The sequence below is a fragment of the Mesocricetus auratus genome, unplaced genomic scaffold (genome assembly GCF_017639785.1).
Source record: "Mesocricetus auratus isolate SY011 unplaced genomic scaffold, BCM_Maur_2.0 Super-Scaffold_100676, whole genome shotgun sequence".
In the NCBI taxonomy this organism is placed as follows: domain Eukaryota; kingdom Metazoa; phylum Chordata; class Mammalia; order Rodentia; family Cricetidae; genus Mesocricetus; species Mesocricetus auratus.
This window is the reverse complement of record NW_024429266.1, coordinates 18,794,336-18,812,873: the sequence shown is the minus strand read 5'-3', so window position 1 is coordinate 18,812,873 and position 18,538 is coordinate 18,794,336. Positions and strand designations below refer to the sequence as shown.

Below are 18,538 nucleotides of genomic sequence, written 5' to 3'. Positions count from 1 at the left end.
TTTAAGCTTATGCCTTTTTAACCTAAACAAGATCACCCCACCCCAAAAATTTAGAGACTGTAAACTTAAAAATTACTCAATGATCAAACATTTTTTTCAATGAGATGGTGGATGAATATATAAATTAAATCTTCTGAGAAGTCACAGAGATTATAAAATTAACAAATTTTGTCTTAATTTCCCTATTGATACACACACACACACACACACACACACACACACACACACATCCAGAAAGGTTAAGTTTATAGATATGAGGTACATATAGAGGCATTACATTTTTGACTGAGCTTCTTGGCCACTGGTATCTTCACTATTATCTTCCCAATAACCTTAGAGTCATTATAAACTCGTGCCCCTCATGCCACATCAGAGTGTGTAGTAACTCTCTCTCTGTTGTACACTTGTTAGTCCAAAGCCTTTTAACAAGTTTTGGAGAAAGAAACCTTCTTTGCATCCAAACTATAGGCATTTTCTTTTCATCTTTATCTCCTTTCCGATAGTGCTCTGATTTTTTTTCTGTTTTTTTCAAGACAGGGTTTCTCTGTGCAGCAATCCTGGCTGACCTGGAACTTGCTCTGTAGGCCAAGCTGGCCCCAAATTCACAGAAATTTGCCTGCCTCTGCCTCTGAATGCTGGGATTAAAGGTGTGTACCACACCTCCTGGCTGTGTTCTGGTCATTTAAGACACATGTATCTCTGTGATATGAATATAACCTTTCATCAATAGGAAATCAGGTTATATTTGGTATTGTGTCAATCACTATAAAGACAATTTAATTTTTATAGAAAGTCAATATGAGTAAACTGAGATTGAATAAATACATGTATTTCATTAATCTCTCTAAAATGTTTTATATCTTTTCCCTTTGAAATAGCAAAATACCTGATTTTGCTGTATATTTAATATTATACATATGTGACTTGATAGCTCATATTTGTAAAACTTACAATTTTATACTAAGGTTTGTATATCCATATAATGTTTATTATGACTTAATTATGAAACACACTGATATGCTATGAATTTACTCTAACTTGAAATTTTACAGGTCTCCATATCATGGTGTCATAAATCTAGTAATAATTACATTATTGAACAAAATTCCTTTCCTACAATATTGCTTCAAGAAGTTGATATATTACAGAAAAAATGTAAAAATATTTACTAATGGCTACATCACAGTTGTATACCTGACTCATAAATGTAAGACTGTCAGAATGACATGTAGTATGACATAGAATGATCTATAGCTTAAATCTGATCACTGTATTTTTGTGTAGCCTATTGATTTGATCATTGGTGAATTTATTGTAACTAAAAGAGAATTCTGATATGTTAAGTTATAGTCCTAGGTTCTATACATTGCTATAAGAATTATAAGTTCATAACCTTTCAATGAATGGTCTCTCAGAGGGTTGTGGGCACCTTTCTGTCTCAAAATTTTAGATGGCTGTTGAGAATTCTACAGATTCTACATACTGTTTCCTAGTCGGGCTTCTCCAGGGTAGCTGCTTTACTGTCAACCTTAAAACCAGCCTGTGCTACTCTTTCCTCTTTTGTTCCCTCTCTTACTTTCTTCCTCCTCCTATGTTCCTATTGTGATGCCCTCTAAACATTATCATGTATAAGGAAACATCTCACCAAGGAACAAAGGTGGCATCAGTTCTACAAATGGACTGCTGAATCTTCTTTGAAGCCTTTAATGTTGAAAGAAAATGGCTTTGGAGAAGAAGCTGGCCCAGATAAAACAAAGTGGATTCTCCAATGGAAAGCTGAGGAGGAGAACTGAAAAACAATGGAACAAACAATCAAGAAATGAAGAATGGAAGATCACAAATAGTGCAGAGTAGCAGCTCTGTGTGGACGGATGAGACCACTGTGAAGGAATCTGAGGCCGACGGAAGGAGGAGGTCTGGTAGAGGGTGATAATGAAGACTGGAGAGATGACAGCTTGCAGTTTATCAAGGATGATGAAAACATATCTAAGGATGGAGAGAATGACAGAGACAATGCCAGTGACAAGGAGACACTTAAGTACATAGTGGACTAATCTCATCTGATCATTTCTTTAGCTAGACACTTGTCCAATATGAGAACCATATTAGATATTCCCTGCTAATTTCCCTGAGAAGTGAGCACATTCTTACTGTTACTTGTCTTTCTTGTGATTATTCATTCATATGGCACTAGACCTGACTCCATTTTCATTTCCCTTGATGTTAATTTTATTGTTATTTATTTAGTAATTTATAATTAAATTTTGTTAATATATTATTATTTATTCTGTTGATTTTTGCTTATTTATTCTACAGTTTTGGTTTTAGTTTTGACATCTCTTTGGTTTTTACTTTGATTTATCTTTATGACAATAATACAGGATACTAAAAAAAAAACAACCAGAGTTGTTTCCTTGCATACAAAGGAAATCTCATTTAGTTGTAGCAGCTGAGAGCACCTTTTAGTTAGATCAACATTTGTTATCCACCATGAGTACCCAGTAGGACTTTTCAACACAGTGTAACAATGTAATTGTGTGAGTGGGACTTAATCTGTGAAACATGTCCTTTAAAAAATTGTGTAATAATCTTTTTATTTTTTACTATAGAAGATACTGTTGATATCTTTCTGAGGAGCCTGATTCTTTGAACTTTTTTTCTCAAAATAAAAAAAATCCTTTATTAAAGCAGTAATCTTATAATGTTTGAAAATCTAAAAGAGTGGTATGTGCATGGTGTATTACAATTTACAAATGTCAAATGTCATAATTTATTGATTTTTCAGTAAATTTAAAAAGCAACTAATAAATTTCTCAGATATGTCATTATGTATGAATGGGAGACCACCAAAATTTAAGTACATAATTAGGTATCATACAACACATACAATGTTATGTGTTTTTAACAAACCTACTTGAAGTAAATAGATTTTGTTTTATAGAGTCTCAGAAAACATAGGCAATAACAAAAATATCCTGTTCTTAACTTTAAATTTTTCTTTGAAAATAACATTTTAAGATGGGAAGGGTTCTGGCAGATACTGTTGGCTCACGCACTAAATCCAACAGTGGAAATGGAATTTAACGTTTTCAGTTGTAGCATTCTTTGCCCCTTTGTCTTAAAGGGTCTTATCACTGAGATTGATTAGGAATATCCTAGAGCTTTGGGAGTAACTATTTCTCTCTCTTAGTCACATTCTCTTTGATTGTGCAATCATTCAAGAAATGATTTAGAGATATAATTTGTTAAAATAAAAGTATAAGGAAATCATTTGTTCAGTTAGGAATCAAGTAAACTCAAATATAAAATAGGTTAAATTATGGACTTATAATTAGCAAGCAGTTCCAAAACAATATTAACATTAATTTGAAGTTATCAGTCTGAAAGTATGAATTTTAGAAAAAAATTTCTAGCCATCACTTCTTATATGACAATATGACATACTACTTAAAGAAAAAAATGTAATTTGTTTTCCTAAAATTCACACATAGGTTTCACTTTTTGTTTCCCATACAGAAATGAGGGTTTTTTGAAGAAGGCGTTATAGCATATCACAGGGCAGGAGATATTCAAGAAGGAAACAAATTCAACTGATTGTGTGAAAGTTGGGACTATAATTTAAATAGTCTTATAAAGTCATCATATGACATTATTAATTTGCTTTAGTCTTTGGGAACTTTCCTTGTCTGTCATTTGTCTCCTCTGAGAAGTCTTGACTCCAATGTACAAAGGATATAAGGCAAAGAAAATCAACACTATTACCCTAAATTTCAATAAGCAATAATTAGATGAAATATTCAAATGGCCAAATGATTTTTTTAAACTAAGTTGACTGGCCTAGGAAAAAGCAAGTAAGCCCAGCCTTCCAACTCCCCACTTCAACGTTTATGGATCTCCCCTCCTTCACTTTTCCAACATTACTCAACTCTGAGTCTTAGATTTTCTTCATTTTGACTCATTAAAACATCAACACCATTAAGAGAGGCACAGAAAGAAGGGTAAAAATAAATAAAAGAAGAATAAATTGATTGATTCTCATGTCAGGAACTCCCAAGCCCATTTTAAATGAGCTGAAGATCCTTGAACCTGAGATTCTCTTAATTACTAGCCTGAGATGTTTTTCCCAGTTAAACCCATTATGGGGATGATTGTTTTCCTACTAAGCTTGAGTCATTTATGTACAATTCCCAGGAGAGTCAATCATTTTACTCATATTTAAGAAACAAAAAAGGGGGGGAAGGGGAGGAAGAGTCACGAAGAGAATCAGATCCTTTAAATCATTGACAGATGAAAGAAATTGACTTTAGATAGAAGACTAAGGGTGGAAACATAGTCAAGGAAGTCAGTTCTCCTATGGCAGTTACATACCTCATACATATCAAGGCAGTCTTCATTCATGTTTACTCTGACTTGGATCCCAACAGCAACAAGGTCAGTGGATTAACTATTCGGATGGGTGATGCAGAAATATAGACTTAAAAACAACACATCCACAATAGTAATGGTCAATGCCACCAGGAAGGTAACTACTATGAGTAGCCTTTGGGGTGGATTGTATGAAAGAGTGTTCTAGATAGAGTCAGTACAACAAATAAAGGTTTGAATTAGTAGATTTCACTATACAAAGGACTGCTTTAAATTTAACATAGATAAGTCCTTAGACTGATTGTTAAAATGTTTCAGGAATGGCCCCATAATTATATGTGTTTTCCAGTCAGGCTTTGGAAGTTGATGTCACTGGCAATTGTGCTAGACTCATTGCTAATGAAATCTGGATAAGGGTAACAAAACTCAATGGATAATGTAAGTATTGCTGTTTTTGGTTCGAGATTTACTCATACTTTCTGTGGCTTCATAGCATGAATTTAGAGATTACAGAAAGGTCTGGGTCTACTTAGACGCTACTTTCTTGAGCAAGTGTGTGATTCTCATTTTAGAACCATGTTCTGAGGGCAATAGTGAGAAGATGTGCTGGCTACCATTGAGAACATCAAGACTTATATGTTTGAAAAATCAAGAAAACTTGAAAACTATTTTAAATAATTAACATACATATACATATATAAACACAGATAACAGAATAAGTCACTTTCTCCTACCATCTACATGCACATACATCACAAGTAATAGACTAAGCAGTGATGTAAAAGCTACAAGAAATACATGAACTTGCTTAGAAAACAAAGAAGCAGATATTGAAAGGAAATAAGAACAGGATGTTTCTGAAAAGAGAGACTCCTCTTGCAGACTTCAGAAACTAGAAAGTATAAAGTTACATGAGTGAAATATTACCTTCTCTAAACTGAATGTGTAAGTAGCAAGTTCCTATGGTAATGGGAGATAGAGTAGCTTTTATTTCTACAGAAAATGAAAACTAATTTCACTATAAAGTTAAAGGAAAATGATACAGTTATTATATGCAAACAAAAAAGGTTTTATAGGACTTAATCACATAATCAGGAGTTCATAGATAGTGAAAATAAAATACTTTAACACAGTAAAAAGGATTAAATTACATAGAATTTGGCAATTGATGTGATTTGAAAACTATTGGAAAGGCAGTCATAAAATGAGTATGGCTGGCATATATAGGAACGAAAATAAGAAAGTTAGCGAGGAGCCATAATGAATGCTGATACATAAGGTCATGGGCCAGCTTGTTAAGGGGTTAGCTTTTTAAAAAGAAAATTAACTTCCCACTAGACCAAGAAGGCTGAACTCAAGGTTTTGACATGGTCACTTTCCTTGGAAGCCTTTCTGCTTGGTTGGTAAATGCCCATTTTTCCCAGAGTCTTCCTCAGCGTTTCATTTGAAAATGCCCAAATTTTTTCTTACAGAAACACCAGTCAGTAGGCTCAACCCTAGTCACCTTATTTTGACTGAATTACATCTTTGAATGCTGTGTATGAAAATGCAGACACGCTCTGAGAGGTCCTGAGGGTTAGAAACTCAGCATGTGGTTTCCAAGAGGGCTGGTCTCATGACGTAATAGGTGACACTAAAAACTGGGTGAAGGTAAAGCTTCTGAGGGGGAAGTCAATGTGGGGTCAAGAGAGCGGTTCAGAACAGGGATTTATAAAGCATCCCTAGGTGAAAAGAGCAAAGGGAAATTGGGAATCTTGAAAAAAATGAAATGTTGAAATAAAATGACATTTTTGTGTGGCATGGACTAGAGAGGAGAAGAATGAAAAAACAGAATATTGTGTCATCCATATACTTGGGAAATGAAAATAGAATAAGAGCAAAACCTGAGTAGGGTGGTCTCAACAGGCAGGCGACTGCTGAGCATTGCCCACCTGGCCTTCGGAGGTGAGTGGAAACCAATATGGAAAGATGAAGGTAAATGATTTATTAGAAGAGATTAGGGGAATTGGAGAGAATTACCCAAGACATTAGGAAACAAATTTTATATGAAGAAAAAATAGTCTAAGTAGAGATGTATTATCCTCCAAGTGAACATATTTGATATTGAAAGAAAAATAAATCAGTAGAAAAGGTGAAAGAAATCATTATGAGAGTAAATAAACGAAGAGGATTCCCTGTACTGTGTTTTGTTCTACTTAGAGTCCATTGCAATCTACATCACTCCCTTCCCACCGTGCCTCACAAGATTACAAGTGCAAGCCTACCCTCACAGTTTAACATGTTCAATTTTCACAAACAGTGTCATTTAGTCAGACTGCTGATACAAAGCATCTTCTAGTCTCTCTTAAATAAGAGCTGACAAAGTGATAGGAGGAGGAAGGGTGGTGCGTCCTTTAAAGAATAAATAAAAACACCATTGTGCTTTATCCTCCTAATCATTTTAAGTATACACATATGAATAGGTGGTAAGCTAATTAGAAGAAAGGGCAGAAAATGGGTAGAAATCCCCAGTGATGGCTTATTATGTTCCCTTAGATGCCTGTTGGTTTTCTAACAAGATGTGAATCCCAGTGGCAGGGGAGATGAAGAGGAACTGAGAGGAGTAGGGGGAGGGAAAACTATAATCAGAATATACTATAAAAACTATTTTTGATAAAAGAAAAGGAAACATTTCACATCATGTGCCAAGAGTCAGATGAACTGAGTCAAAGGAAAAAAATGCTGGGGAACCCATAAGGTTGGAATTCAGGAATGAACATCATTTTCATTCCTGTTTCTTCAGGTCCCCCTCCAAATGTCTGAACATGATGGTTTTCAAATATGGTTTACTGACAAGTGAATAAACATCGCCTGCAAATCTTCAGGCTCTCTCTAAGACCTCCTACAATAAGTACACTGGGATTCTGAGCTTTGATAGCTCACTCACTGATTCTGAGCCATGTGAAGACTTGAGAATTATTACATCTACATATGGGTTGATTTTTCTATTTTTCCCTTATGACAAGTTCAGTTGAAAGCCAGTGCAGAATGCATATGATTTCATTATTCATTCCTCTTCATCTACAGCCACAGTACAGGTGTCTTCTAAAAGGCTGATTCTTGTTAAGTGTGGTTTCCCTCGGAACTATAATAGACACGTTCTAAAAAGCTTGAGTGTGCAAGGAATTGTGGACACTCACACTTCTCATTTGGAGATGGAGTTCTCCAATTGGACCACTGCTCAGGAGTTCATTCTTTCTGCTTTCCCCTGCTCCTGGGGCCATTCCGTCATCTGCTTCATCCCACTGCTCTTCATCTATGCTTTCATTATTGTTGGAAACCTGGTTATCATCACAGTGGTCCAGCGGAATGTGCACCTACACACACCCATGTACTTCTTCATCAGTGCCCTTTCCTTCTTAGAGATTTGGTATACCACAGCCACCATCCCAAAGATGCTCTCTAGCCTGCTTAGTGAACGAAGGAGCATTACCTTGAATGGTTGTGTCCTGCAGATGTATTTCTTCCATTCCACAGGCATCAGTGAGGTTTGTCTCTTGACAGCTATGGCCTTTGATCGCTACCTGGCCATCTGCAGCCCTCTTCATTATCCCACCATCATGACTCCCAGGCTGTGTGCCCAACTGACCCTAGGATGCTGTGTCTGTGGCTTTCTCACACCCCTCCCAGAGATTGCTTGGATCGCTACACTCCCTTTCTGTGGCTCTAATCACCTGGAGCACATCTTCTGTGACTTCCTCCCAGTGCTGCGCCTAGCCTGCACAGATACCCACACCATCGTCATGATTCAGGTGGTGGATATTGTCCATGCTGTTGAGATAATTACAGCAGTGATGCTCATTTTCATGTCCTATGTTGGTATTGTGGCTGTGATCCTGCGCATCCGTTCAGCTGAAGGCCGCCGCAAGGCATTTTCCACGTGTGTCTCCCACCTTACGGTCTTTTTGCTCTTCTTTGGTAGTGTGGCTCTCATGTATCTTCGCTTCTCTGCTACCTACTCCTTATTCTGGGACACTGCCATTGCTCTGGCCTTTGCTGTTCTGTCCCCCTTCTTCAATCCCATCATCTATAGTCTACGGAACAAAGAGATAAAAGAAGCCATAAAAAAGCACATAAGTCAAGTGAACATCTTAATTCATACGAACAGGAACCCCACATAACATCTCTTCTTTGGGAGGGCATATTGGGTCTCTTTCATTCTCACTGCTCAGAAATCTTTTTATCAGCCTTTTACTGAAACTTGTTGGCCAAATGTCCCTGATCCATGAAATTTACAGATAACTAAATTATATTTATTTTTATTTTCTTATCTGTTCATAGGTATGTGTACATGTGTTGGGAATGCATGTGTTCATGTGTGGCAAAGGCCAGAAATAGACATTAGACGTCTTCTTCAATTACTTCTCCACCTTAATTTCTGAGGCAGGGTCTCTCATTGAATCAATAACCATTGACTGAATTGGTTAGCCAGCAAGGCTAACTAGATCCATTGTCTCCACATGACAGTTGCTGGGTCCTGCTTTTGTTTATTGGCAAGCATTTGACCACCCAACCATTCCCCCCAGCCCCTAAATTTGATAGCTTCTTTTCAATCTTATCCAATCCAACATATTTTGGAGTGTATCTTCAACAACTGAACATTATACCACTCAAGTTATGTACAGTAACTTTATTTTGCTGAAGTTATTTTGATAAACACTATAATTTGAACATAACCTAAACAGTTATTCTATGATTTGGAATGAAACTCAGTTGGTAGAGTACTGATCTACTATGCATGAGGCCCTGAGGTTGATCCTCAATACAAATAAACAAGACAACAAGGCTGGTGTGGTGGCACAAGCCTTTAATCCCAGAGGCAGCGGCAGGCATATCTCTGTGTGTTTGACGCAAGCCTGGTCTGCTTAGAGAGTTCTAAGACATCTGGGGATACATGGAGAATCCTGTCACAAAGAAATTGATTGCTGGGAATATATCAAGTGTAGAGTCTTCATAAGACTAAGTGCCACTCAACATAGAATTAAGGAACAATCCTAACCCATAAATTTAGTATTTGAATTTAAGTTGTTATATGCCAAAGTATCAGTTTTTCATAATAAATTAAAATGTAATCTTTTTCAGTGTATTCAGTGTATTCATGTATATTAAATAATGTATATAATAAATGTCTGCTGAACTAATAAGTAAGCATCATCACCCTAATTTGATTATTGTAGCTAACAAGCCAACATATTGAACACAAATCCATTTTCAAGCCCTTTATTCCCTTGACTTTCAAGATCCTATACTCTCTATGGTACAGTGTTAAGGACTTCCTTTGCTGAAATCCTGTCCTGCATGCTTCATAAGGAGTAATTTTCTCCAGGACCTATGTTTCAGTTTGGATGGGATAAAGCTCATTACTCTGTGTATATTGGCACAATTTTACCCCTTCTTTTTCCACTAACACAAACTCTGTATCTGTCAGCCTACTTCCCGTGTTTCTGTCCCATGATCACTTACTTTCATTCTTAAAAATCTGTAGAGAGACAGAAGTAACAAGGAAGGTCTTACATTTCAACAGCCAATGCCATTCAGCCCTGAGCTTGGCTGAAGAAATCAGGGAAAGGAGAAAATGTTTGTGTTGTGGGTAGAAGTTAAAGTAAGACTACAGGAGATCCTTTATTTCTGGAATGAGAGAGAAACAACAAAGGGATTCAGTCAATACTGTTGGATCTTGCATTCTTTGTCTTTCTAAGGATTGTGACTTCACTTAATAGTGTACATTCTAAGTCAATAAACTTTCTTGAAATTTGGGACTTCACAAAACTTACAGGGAAATAGTGCATTTTAATGCTGTGTAAGTACTTAACAAACACCATTCCATTGTTTTCTGTAGTATAATTATAAATATAATACCTGTGATTAAAAGTTGTATGAAAAAGTATTCCATTTCCTTTTCTCACCACAACAATTTTAAATTTTGTATTACATAATTGTTTTCTAGACATAACCAATGCCTCTAGAAATTAATATAGCCAAGCCTCCCATTCCCTACAGAATGACTTATTTCTTTTTTTTTATCATTTTTTATTTTAATTTTAAATAGCTTCTTTTACATGTCAATCCCAGTTTCCTCTCACTCCCCTCCTCCTACACTCCCCTTCCCCCCCAGCCTCCCACCCTATTGCCAATTCCTTCCACATAGGGGATATCTAGAGTCTGTCATTTCACTCAGGGCAGGGTCCAGGCACTCCCCTAAGAGTCCAGGCTGAGAGAGCATCCCTCTTTGTGCTATGGGCACACAATGACTGTTTGTATTCCAGGGATAGACACTGATCCACTGCTCAGGGCCCCATAGGTTGCCCAGGCCTTCTCGCTGACACTCACATTTGGGGGGTCCAGATCAGTCCCATGCTGGCCTCCCCACTGTCGGTCTGGGGTCCAAGAGCTCTCCCCTGTTCAGATCAGCTGTCTTTGCTGGTTTTGCCAGCCCATTCTTTGCCAATTTGCTCATCACTCCTCTCTCTCTGTCACTGGGTTCCTTGGGTTCAGTTCAGTGCTTAATTGTATGTTTGCCTCTGCTTCCATTAATCACTGGATGAAGGCTCCCGGATGGTTATAGACATCAAGTTCATTATCAGGAATGGGCATTCGAGGTGGTCTCTCCACTATTGCTTAGCTTGCCAATTGGTGTTATCCCTTTAGATAACTAGAGGTCACTCTGGTGCCTGATCTGTCTTCTAACCTATGATTCCCTCTTCCCCCTATTTTACCCCCACCCACTCAACTTCCTGTTACCCCATGACCTACTCTCTCTTCCTCTTCTCCCCCTCTCTTCTTCCCAGCTCCCACTCCTCCCCACCCCTTGCCGTGTTCCCCATCCATTCAGAGGATCTTGTCTCAATCCTCTTCTCTTGGGTACTATGCATATATGCATATCTTTTAGGTTCTTTCCTGTTTCCCAGACTCTCTATCAGTGGAAGTGCAGACTGGCACTATCCTGATCCATGTCTAAAATCCATATATGAGTGAGTACATACCATGTTTGTCTTTTTGTGACTGGGTTACCTCACTCAGGATGATTTCTTCCAGTGCTATCCATTTACCTGCAAATTTCAAGATTCCATTGTTTTTTTTCTGCTGAGTAATACTCCATTGTGTAAATGTACCACATTTTCTCTATCCACTCTTCAGTTGAGGGGCATCTAGGTTGCTTCCAGGTTCTGGCTATTACAAATAATGCTGCTATGAACATAGTGGAGCAGATGCCCTTGTTGTATGAATTTGAATTTGCCTCATTTGGATATATGCCTAAGAGTGGAATTGCTGGGTCTTGTGGTAGCGATCTGGCTGCGACATATGTCACCCCATTGATCGCCAGGGTTGATTCGGGTGATCTGGCTGGCTAGGCGGGTGTCCCCTTCCTCCCTCACCGCTCCATGTGCCTCCCTCCCGAAGCTGCACGCTCGGTTGAAGAGGACGACCTTCCCATAATAGAGGAGGACCGGTCTTCGGTCAAGGGTATACGAGTAGCTGCGCTCCCCTGCTAGAACCTCCAAACAAGCTCTCAAGATCAGAATGACTTATTTCTTAAAGCTTAGATCTTACCAGTGTGCTACTCTGCCTAGGAACCTACCACAGACAAACGTAATCTCTTCAAATTATTATAGCACTTTCACTAACTTGTGTGTGTGTATGTGTGTACATGCTCATGCACGTGTTTGTGTGTGTGCATGCGTGTTCCTGTGCATGTGTTGAACACAAACTATTTCAAGTTCAGAGGAAAAGAGAAAATAAAAGAGTTAAAACTTGTGGTATGATAACATTAATGGTACATTATAAAACTTGCATGAGTACACAGAATTCAAGAAACATGTTTTCTGATTTGGATATAAAGGGAGCTACTAACAAACACACTGGTGACATTAAGGTTTTGTGCCAGGGTTATAAATACTGATCTACTACCCAAAAACCCCATAGATTGTCTGAGTCTCCTCACTGACACCCACATTCAGGGGGTCTGGATCAGTCCCATGCTGACCTCTCAGCCATCAGACTGGGGTCCAAGATCTCCCCCTTGTTCAGTTCAGCTGTTTCTCTGGGATTCACCAGCCCAGTCTTGACCCCTTTGCTCATCATTCCTGTCTCTCTGTCACTGGGTTCCAGGAGTTCATTTCAGGGTTTAGCTGTGGGTGTCTGCCTCTGCTTCCATCTGTCACTGGATGGAGGTTCTGGGATGGTATGTAAGATAGTTGTCAAAATCATTATCAGGGAGGGGCATTTAAGGTAGTCTCTCCACTACTGCTTAGTTTGCCAGTTGGTGTCATCCTTGTACATCTCTGGAAATCCCACTAGTGCCAGAACTCCCGTCAAACCTAGAATGGCTCCCTCTATTATGGTATCTCTCATCCTGCTCTCCTCTGTTCTTCCCCCAACTAAACTTTCCTGCTCCCCCATGTCCTCCTCTCCTTTCCTCTTGTCTCCTTATCTTTTTCCTGGATCCTTTCCCCATTCCCCACCCTGTGCCCCCAATCTGCTCAGGAGATGTTGCCTCCTTCCACCTTCTCTGGGGTACCATGTATATCTCTCTTAGGGTCCTTCCTGTTTTCCTGCCTCTCTGGCAGTGGGATTATAAACTGGTACTCCCCTGATTGATGTCTAAAATCCATATATCAGTGACTACATACTATGTTTGTCTTTTTTTGACTGGGCTACCTCACTCAAGATGGTTTCTTCTAGTGCCATCCATTTGCCTGCAAATTTCAAGATTCCATTGTTTTTTTCTGCTGAATAGTATTCCATTGTATAAATGTACCACATTTTCTCTATCCACTCTTCAGTTGAGGGGCATCTGAGGTTGCTTCCAGGTTCTGGCTATTATAAATAGTGCTGCTATCAACATAGTGGAAGAGATGTCCTTGTTGTGTAAATCTTTTGGGTATATGCCTAAGAGTAGAATTGCTGGGTCTTGTGGTAGACTGAGTCCCATTTTCCTGAGGAATCTCCATACTGATTTCCAAAGGGGCTGTACAAGTTGGCACTCCCACCAGCAGTGGAGGAGTGTTCCTCTTTCTCCATATCCTCTCCAGCATAAACTATCATTGGTGTTTTTTATTTTAGCCATTCTACCAGGAGTAAGATAGTATCTCAGCGTTGTTTTGATTTGCATTTCCCTGATCACTATGGATGTTGAGCACTTTCTTAAGTGTCTCTCAGCCATTTTAGTCTCCTCTATTGAGAATTCTCTATTTAGTTCTGTAGCCAACTTTTTAATTGGATTCTTTGGTGCCTTGGAGACTTGCTTCTTGAGTTCTCTGTAAATTTTGGAGATCAGCCTTCTGTCAGATGTAGGTTTAGTGAATATCTTTTCCCATTCTGTGGGCTGCCTTTTTGTCTTGTTGACTGTGTCCTTTGCCTTGCAGAAGCTTCAGCAGGTCCCATTTGTTAATTGTATATCTTAGTGTTTGTGCCACTGGAGTTATGTTCAGGAAGCAGTCTCCTGTACCAGTTCCTTCAAGGGTGCGTCCCACTTTCTCTTCTAAGAGGTTCAGTGTGGCTGGATTTATGTTGAGGTCTTTGATCCATTTGAATTTAAGTGTTGTGCATGGCAATAGACATGGATCTATCTGCAGTCTTCTACATGTCAATATCCAGTTATGCCAGCACCATTTGTTGAAGATGCCTTCTTTTTCCCATTGTATAATTTTAGCTTCTTTGTCAAAACCAAGTGTTCATATGTGTGTGGGTTAATATCAGGGTTTTATATTCGATTCCATTGGTCTACCTGTTCTGTTTATTTTTGTGCCAATATCAACCTGTTTTCAGGACTATAGCTCTATAATAGAACTTGAAGTCAGGGACAGTAATGCATCCGGACGTTGCCTTATTGAACAGGGTGGTTTTGGCTATCCTGGGTCTTTTGTTTTTCCATACAAAATTGATTATTGTTCTTTCAAGGTCTGTGAAGAATTGTGTGGGATTTCAATGGGGATAGCATTGAATCTATAGATTGCTTTTGGCAAGATTGCCCTTTTTACTATGCTGATCCTACCTATCCAAGAGCATGGGAGATCTCTCTATTTTCTGGTGTCTTCTTTAATTTCTTTCTCTAAGGACTCAAAGTTCTTGTGATACAGGTCCTTCATTTGCTTGGTTAGGGTTACCCCAAGGTATTTTTGTGGCAGTTGTAAAGGGTGATATTTCTCTAATTTCTTGCTCAGTCCTTTTATCGTCTGTATATAGTAGGGCTACTGATTTTCTGGAGCTGATCTTGTATCCTTTGCTGAAGGTATTTTATCAGTTGTACGAGTTCCCTCATAGAGTTTTTCCTGTCACTTAAATAAACTATCATAACATCTGCAAATAGTGAAAGTTTGACTTCTTCCTTTCCAATTTGTATTCCCTTGGTCTCCGTTTGTTGTCTTATTGCTCTGGTTAGAAGTTCAAGTACAATATTGAAGAGATATGGAGAGAGTGGGCAGCCTTGTCTTGTTCCTGATTTTAGAGGAATTGTTTTGAATTTCTCTCCATTTACTTTGATGTTTGCTGTTGGTTTGCATTATATAGCTTTAATTATATTCAGGTATGTTCCTGTTATCCCTGATCTCTCCAAGACATTTATCATGAAGGGGTGCTGGATTTTGTCCAAGGCTTTTTCAGCATCTAGTGAGATGATCATGTGATTTTTGTGTCTCAATTTGTTTATGTGGTGGATTACATTGATGGATTTTCGTATGTTGAACCATCCCTGCATGCCTGGAATGAAACCCACTTGATCTTGGTGGATGAGTTTGCTGATGTGTTCTTGGATCCGATTTGCCAGTATTTTATTGAGTATTTTTGCATAAGGGATATTAGTTTGAAGTTCTCTTTCTTAGTTGTGTCTTTGTGTAGCTTGGGTATCAAGGTATTGAAGCCTCGTAGAAAGAGTTTGGCAAAGAAAGAGTTTGGCAAAGACTCTTCTGCTTCTCTTGCATGGAACACTTTGAGGAGAATTGGTATAAGATGATCTTCTAATTTCTGGTAGAATTCTGCACTGAGGCCATCTTGCCCTGGGCTTTTTTTGGTTGGGATACTTTTGATGACTGTTTCTATTTACATAGGGGTTATAGGTCTATTTAAATTGCTTATCTGTTCTTGACTTAATTTTGGCAGATGATATCTATCCAGAAAGTTGTCCATTTCCTTTAAATTTTTGAATTTTGTGGAGTACAAGTTTTCAAAGTATGACTTGATGATACTCTGGATTTCCTCAGTGTCCGTTGTTATGTCCTCCTTTTTATATCTGATTTTGTTAACCTGCATGTTCACATTCTGCCATTTCCTGAGTTTGGATAGAGGTTTGTCTATGTTGTTGATTTTCTCAAAGAACCAACTCTTGGTCACATTGATTCTTTGTATCGTTTTCCTAGTTTCTATCTTATTGAGTTCAGCATCTCAATTTGATTATTTCCTGGCATCTACTCCTCCTGGGTGACTTTGCTTCATTTTGTTCTGGAGCTTTCAGTTGTGCTGTTAATTCTTTAGTGTAACTATTTTCCAGTTTTTTCATGTGGGCACTTAGTTCTATGAACTTTCCTCTTAGCACTGATTTCAAAGTGTCCCATAAGTTTGGGTATGTTGTGTCTTCATTCTCATTGAATTCTAGGAAGTCTTTAATTTCTTTTTTATTTCTTCTGTGACCCAGGAGTAGTGCAGTTGTACTTTATTCAATTTCCATGTGTTTGTTGGGTTTCTGCAATTTGTGTTGTTGTTTAATTCTAATTTTAAAGCATAGTGTTCTGATAAGATGCATGGAGTTATTCCAATTTTTTTATACCTGCTGAGGTTTGATATGTTGCCAAGTATGTGGTTGATTTTTGAGAAGGTTCCATGTGGCGCTGAGAATATTCTTTTGTGTTTGGGTGGAATATTCTATAGATGTCAGTCAAACCCAATTGGGTCATAACTTCTATTAGTTCCTTTGTTTCTTTATTAAGTTTCTGTCTGGTAGTCCTGTGTAGTGGTGAGAGTGGAGTGTTGAAGTCTCCCACTATGTAAGTGTGGGAGGTTTTATGTGTTGTTTGAGTTTTAGTAATGTCTCTTTTACGGATGTGGATACCTTTGTATATGGGGCATAGAGGTTCAGAATCAAGACTTCATCTTGGTGGGTTTCTCCTGTGATGAATAGGAAATAACCTTCTTCATCTCTTTTGATTGATTTTATTTTAAAGTCTAAATTGTTAGATATTAGAATTGCTACCCCTGCTTATTTCTTTGGTCCATTTGATTGGGAAATCTTTTCCCAACCCTTAACTCTGAGGTAGCATCTGTCTTTGAAGCTGAGGTGTGTTTCTTGTATGCAGCAGAAGGATGGATTCTGTCTTCGAATCCATTCTGTTAGCCTGTGCCTTTTTAAGGGCAAGTTAAGACCATTAATATTGAGGGATATTAATGACCTTTGATTTCTCATTCTTGTTTGTTTTGGAATGGTTGATGGTGGTGGAATTGTGTGTGGATTTCTACCCCTTTTCTCTTTTGGCTGTTGGTAAAGTGGGATTATCTATTTTCTATGTTTTTCTGGTTGTAGCTAACTTCCTTGGATTGGAGTTTTCCTTCTAGAATTTTTTGTAGGGCTGGGTTAGTGGATATGTATTGTTTAAATCTGGTTTTGTCATGGAATATCTTGTTTTCTATAGTGATTGAAAGCTTTGCTGGGTATAGTAGTCTGGGCTGGCATCTGTGGTCTCTTAGTGTTGATAGAATACCTATCCAGGACCTTCTGGCTTTCAGAGTTTCATGGAAAAGTCAGGTATAATTCTGATAGGTTTGCCTTTATATGTTATTTGATTTTTTTCCTTAGCTGCTCTAAGTATTCTTTCTTTATTCTGTATGCTTGGAGTCATGATTATTATGTGGCAAGAGGATATTTTTTGTGATCCACTCTATTTGGTTTTCTGTAAGCTTCATTTGGCATGTCTTTCTTTAGGTTGGGAAACTTTTCTTCTATGATTTTGTTGAATATGTTTTCTGCCCCTTTAAGTTGATTTTCTTCACCTTCTTCTATACCTATTATTCTTAGGTTTGGTCTTTTCATGGTGTCCCGTATTTCCTGGATGTTTTGTGTTAGGGATTTGTTGGACTTAAGATTTTCTTTAGTTGATGAATCTATTTCTCCTAGTGTGTCTTCAACACCTGAGATTCTCTCTTCCATCTCTTGTATTCTATTGGTTATGCTTGCATCTGTAGTACCTGACAGTTTCCCCAGTTTTTATATTTGTCAGGTCAGGGAATTCGAGAGAGGATGAATGAGAGGAATTCGGGTCTAAGATCTCAAAAGTAATTTGTAGTATTCATTTTTATCATTCCTATTATAAAAGAGAGGAAAAATGGCTCATAGTATCTAAGTGACTTGTCTAAGTATATTTATTTTTACAAAAGTTTAAGCTGTAATTCAAACTCAGATGTAACCTTCTCCAAAAGCTTTGCTTTAACCACCATGAAATATTTTCTAATACCATTGCTTGAGAAAATGGAGAGATACTGTATTACCTGGGAGATTAGTCAGTTGACTGTGGTTCTATTTGCTCTATCATGAGGAGAATCACAAATAGCTAAGGCTTAATTTTAATTTTTAAAGGAACCCACAGCTGAGATCAGGACCTGTCCCTTTAGCATATGCTGGCTGTTGGAACCTATTCCCCATGTCAGAGTGCCTCGCCCAGCCCTGATGAACTTTCTGCCCACCCTTAACTTCTTTCTAAGTCTATGCTTCCTGATGTTTCTGTTCCCAGTTGCTTCCTGGAGCTCTTCTAGGGCCCTCTCACTGATACTATCACTACTTCTTGCTGCTGTTATTACTGATACCACTGCCTTGCCTCCTGATTGTGCTACCAACCTGGCAATGTCTACCAATTATACTGATCATGCCAAAGGGGAAAACCCTTCTACTGAGCTGAATGTCACAACACCAACACAAGGGGGTGCCTTCTCGCTGACTCTAAGAAGGAACTGGAAGGCCTGGTTATGTAGCAAAATGTATTTGTATCAAACAACAAAGCTTCTAGTTCCACCAATTACAGGCCCTGCATAGGAACCACTCATAGCCTTTAAATAAGTCTTACTGGCTTCTTACTGAGTTACTGAGGAGGTGTTTTCCTTGAGTGATAATAGCTTCAGAGTCACCTGTATTTTCAGAGAATTGTCTTAATGT

General features: G+C 38.2%; 2 protein-coding genes across 2 annotated transcripts in view; both read left to right on the top strand.

The window, feature by feature from the left end:
• Window positions 1–7,559: 7,559 nt before the first annotated feature.
• LOC101822772 (olfactory receptor 6K2) lies at window positions 7,560–11,196 on the top strand (the record flags this gene model as incomplete). The annotated part of the gene is made up of 2 exons (XM_005078180.3): window positions 7,560–8,475; window positions 11,165–11,196. Coding segments are annotated over exons 1-2 (948 nt in total), but the record flags the coding sequence as incomplete, so codon positions are not given.
• Window positions 11,197–11,786: 590 nt separating this feature from the next.
• The window catches only part of Spta1 (spectrin alpha, erythrocytic 1), a 73,639-nt gene continuing 66,887 nt past the window's right edge, over window positions 11,787–18,538 (top strand). Inside the window, exon 1 of the mRNA XM_040738927.1 lies at window positions 11,787–11,861. Within this exon, the coding sequence (XP_040594861.1) occupies window positions 11,787–11,861 (75 nt within the window). The remainder of the gene's footprint in view (window positions 11,862–18,538) is intronic.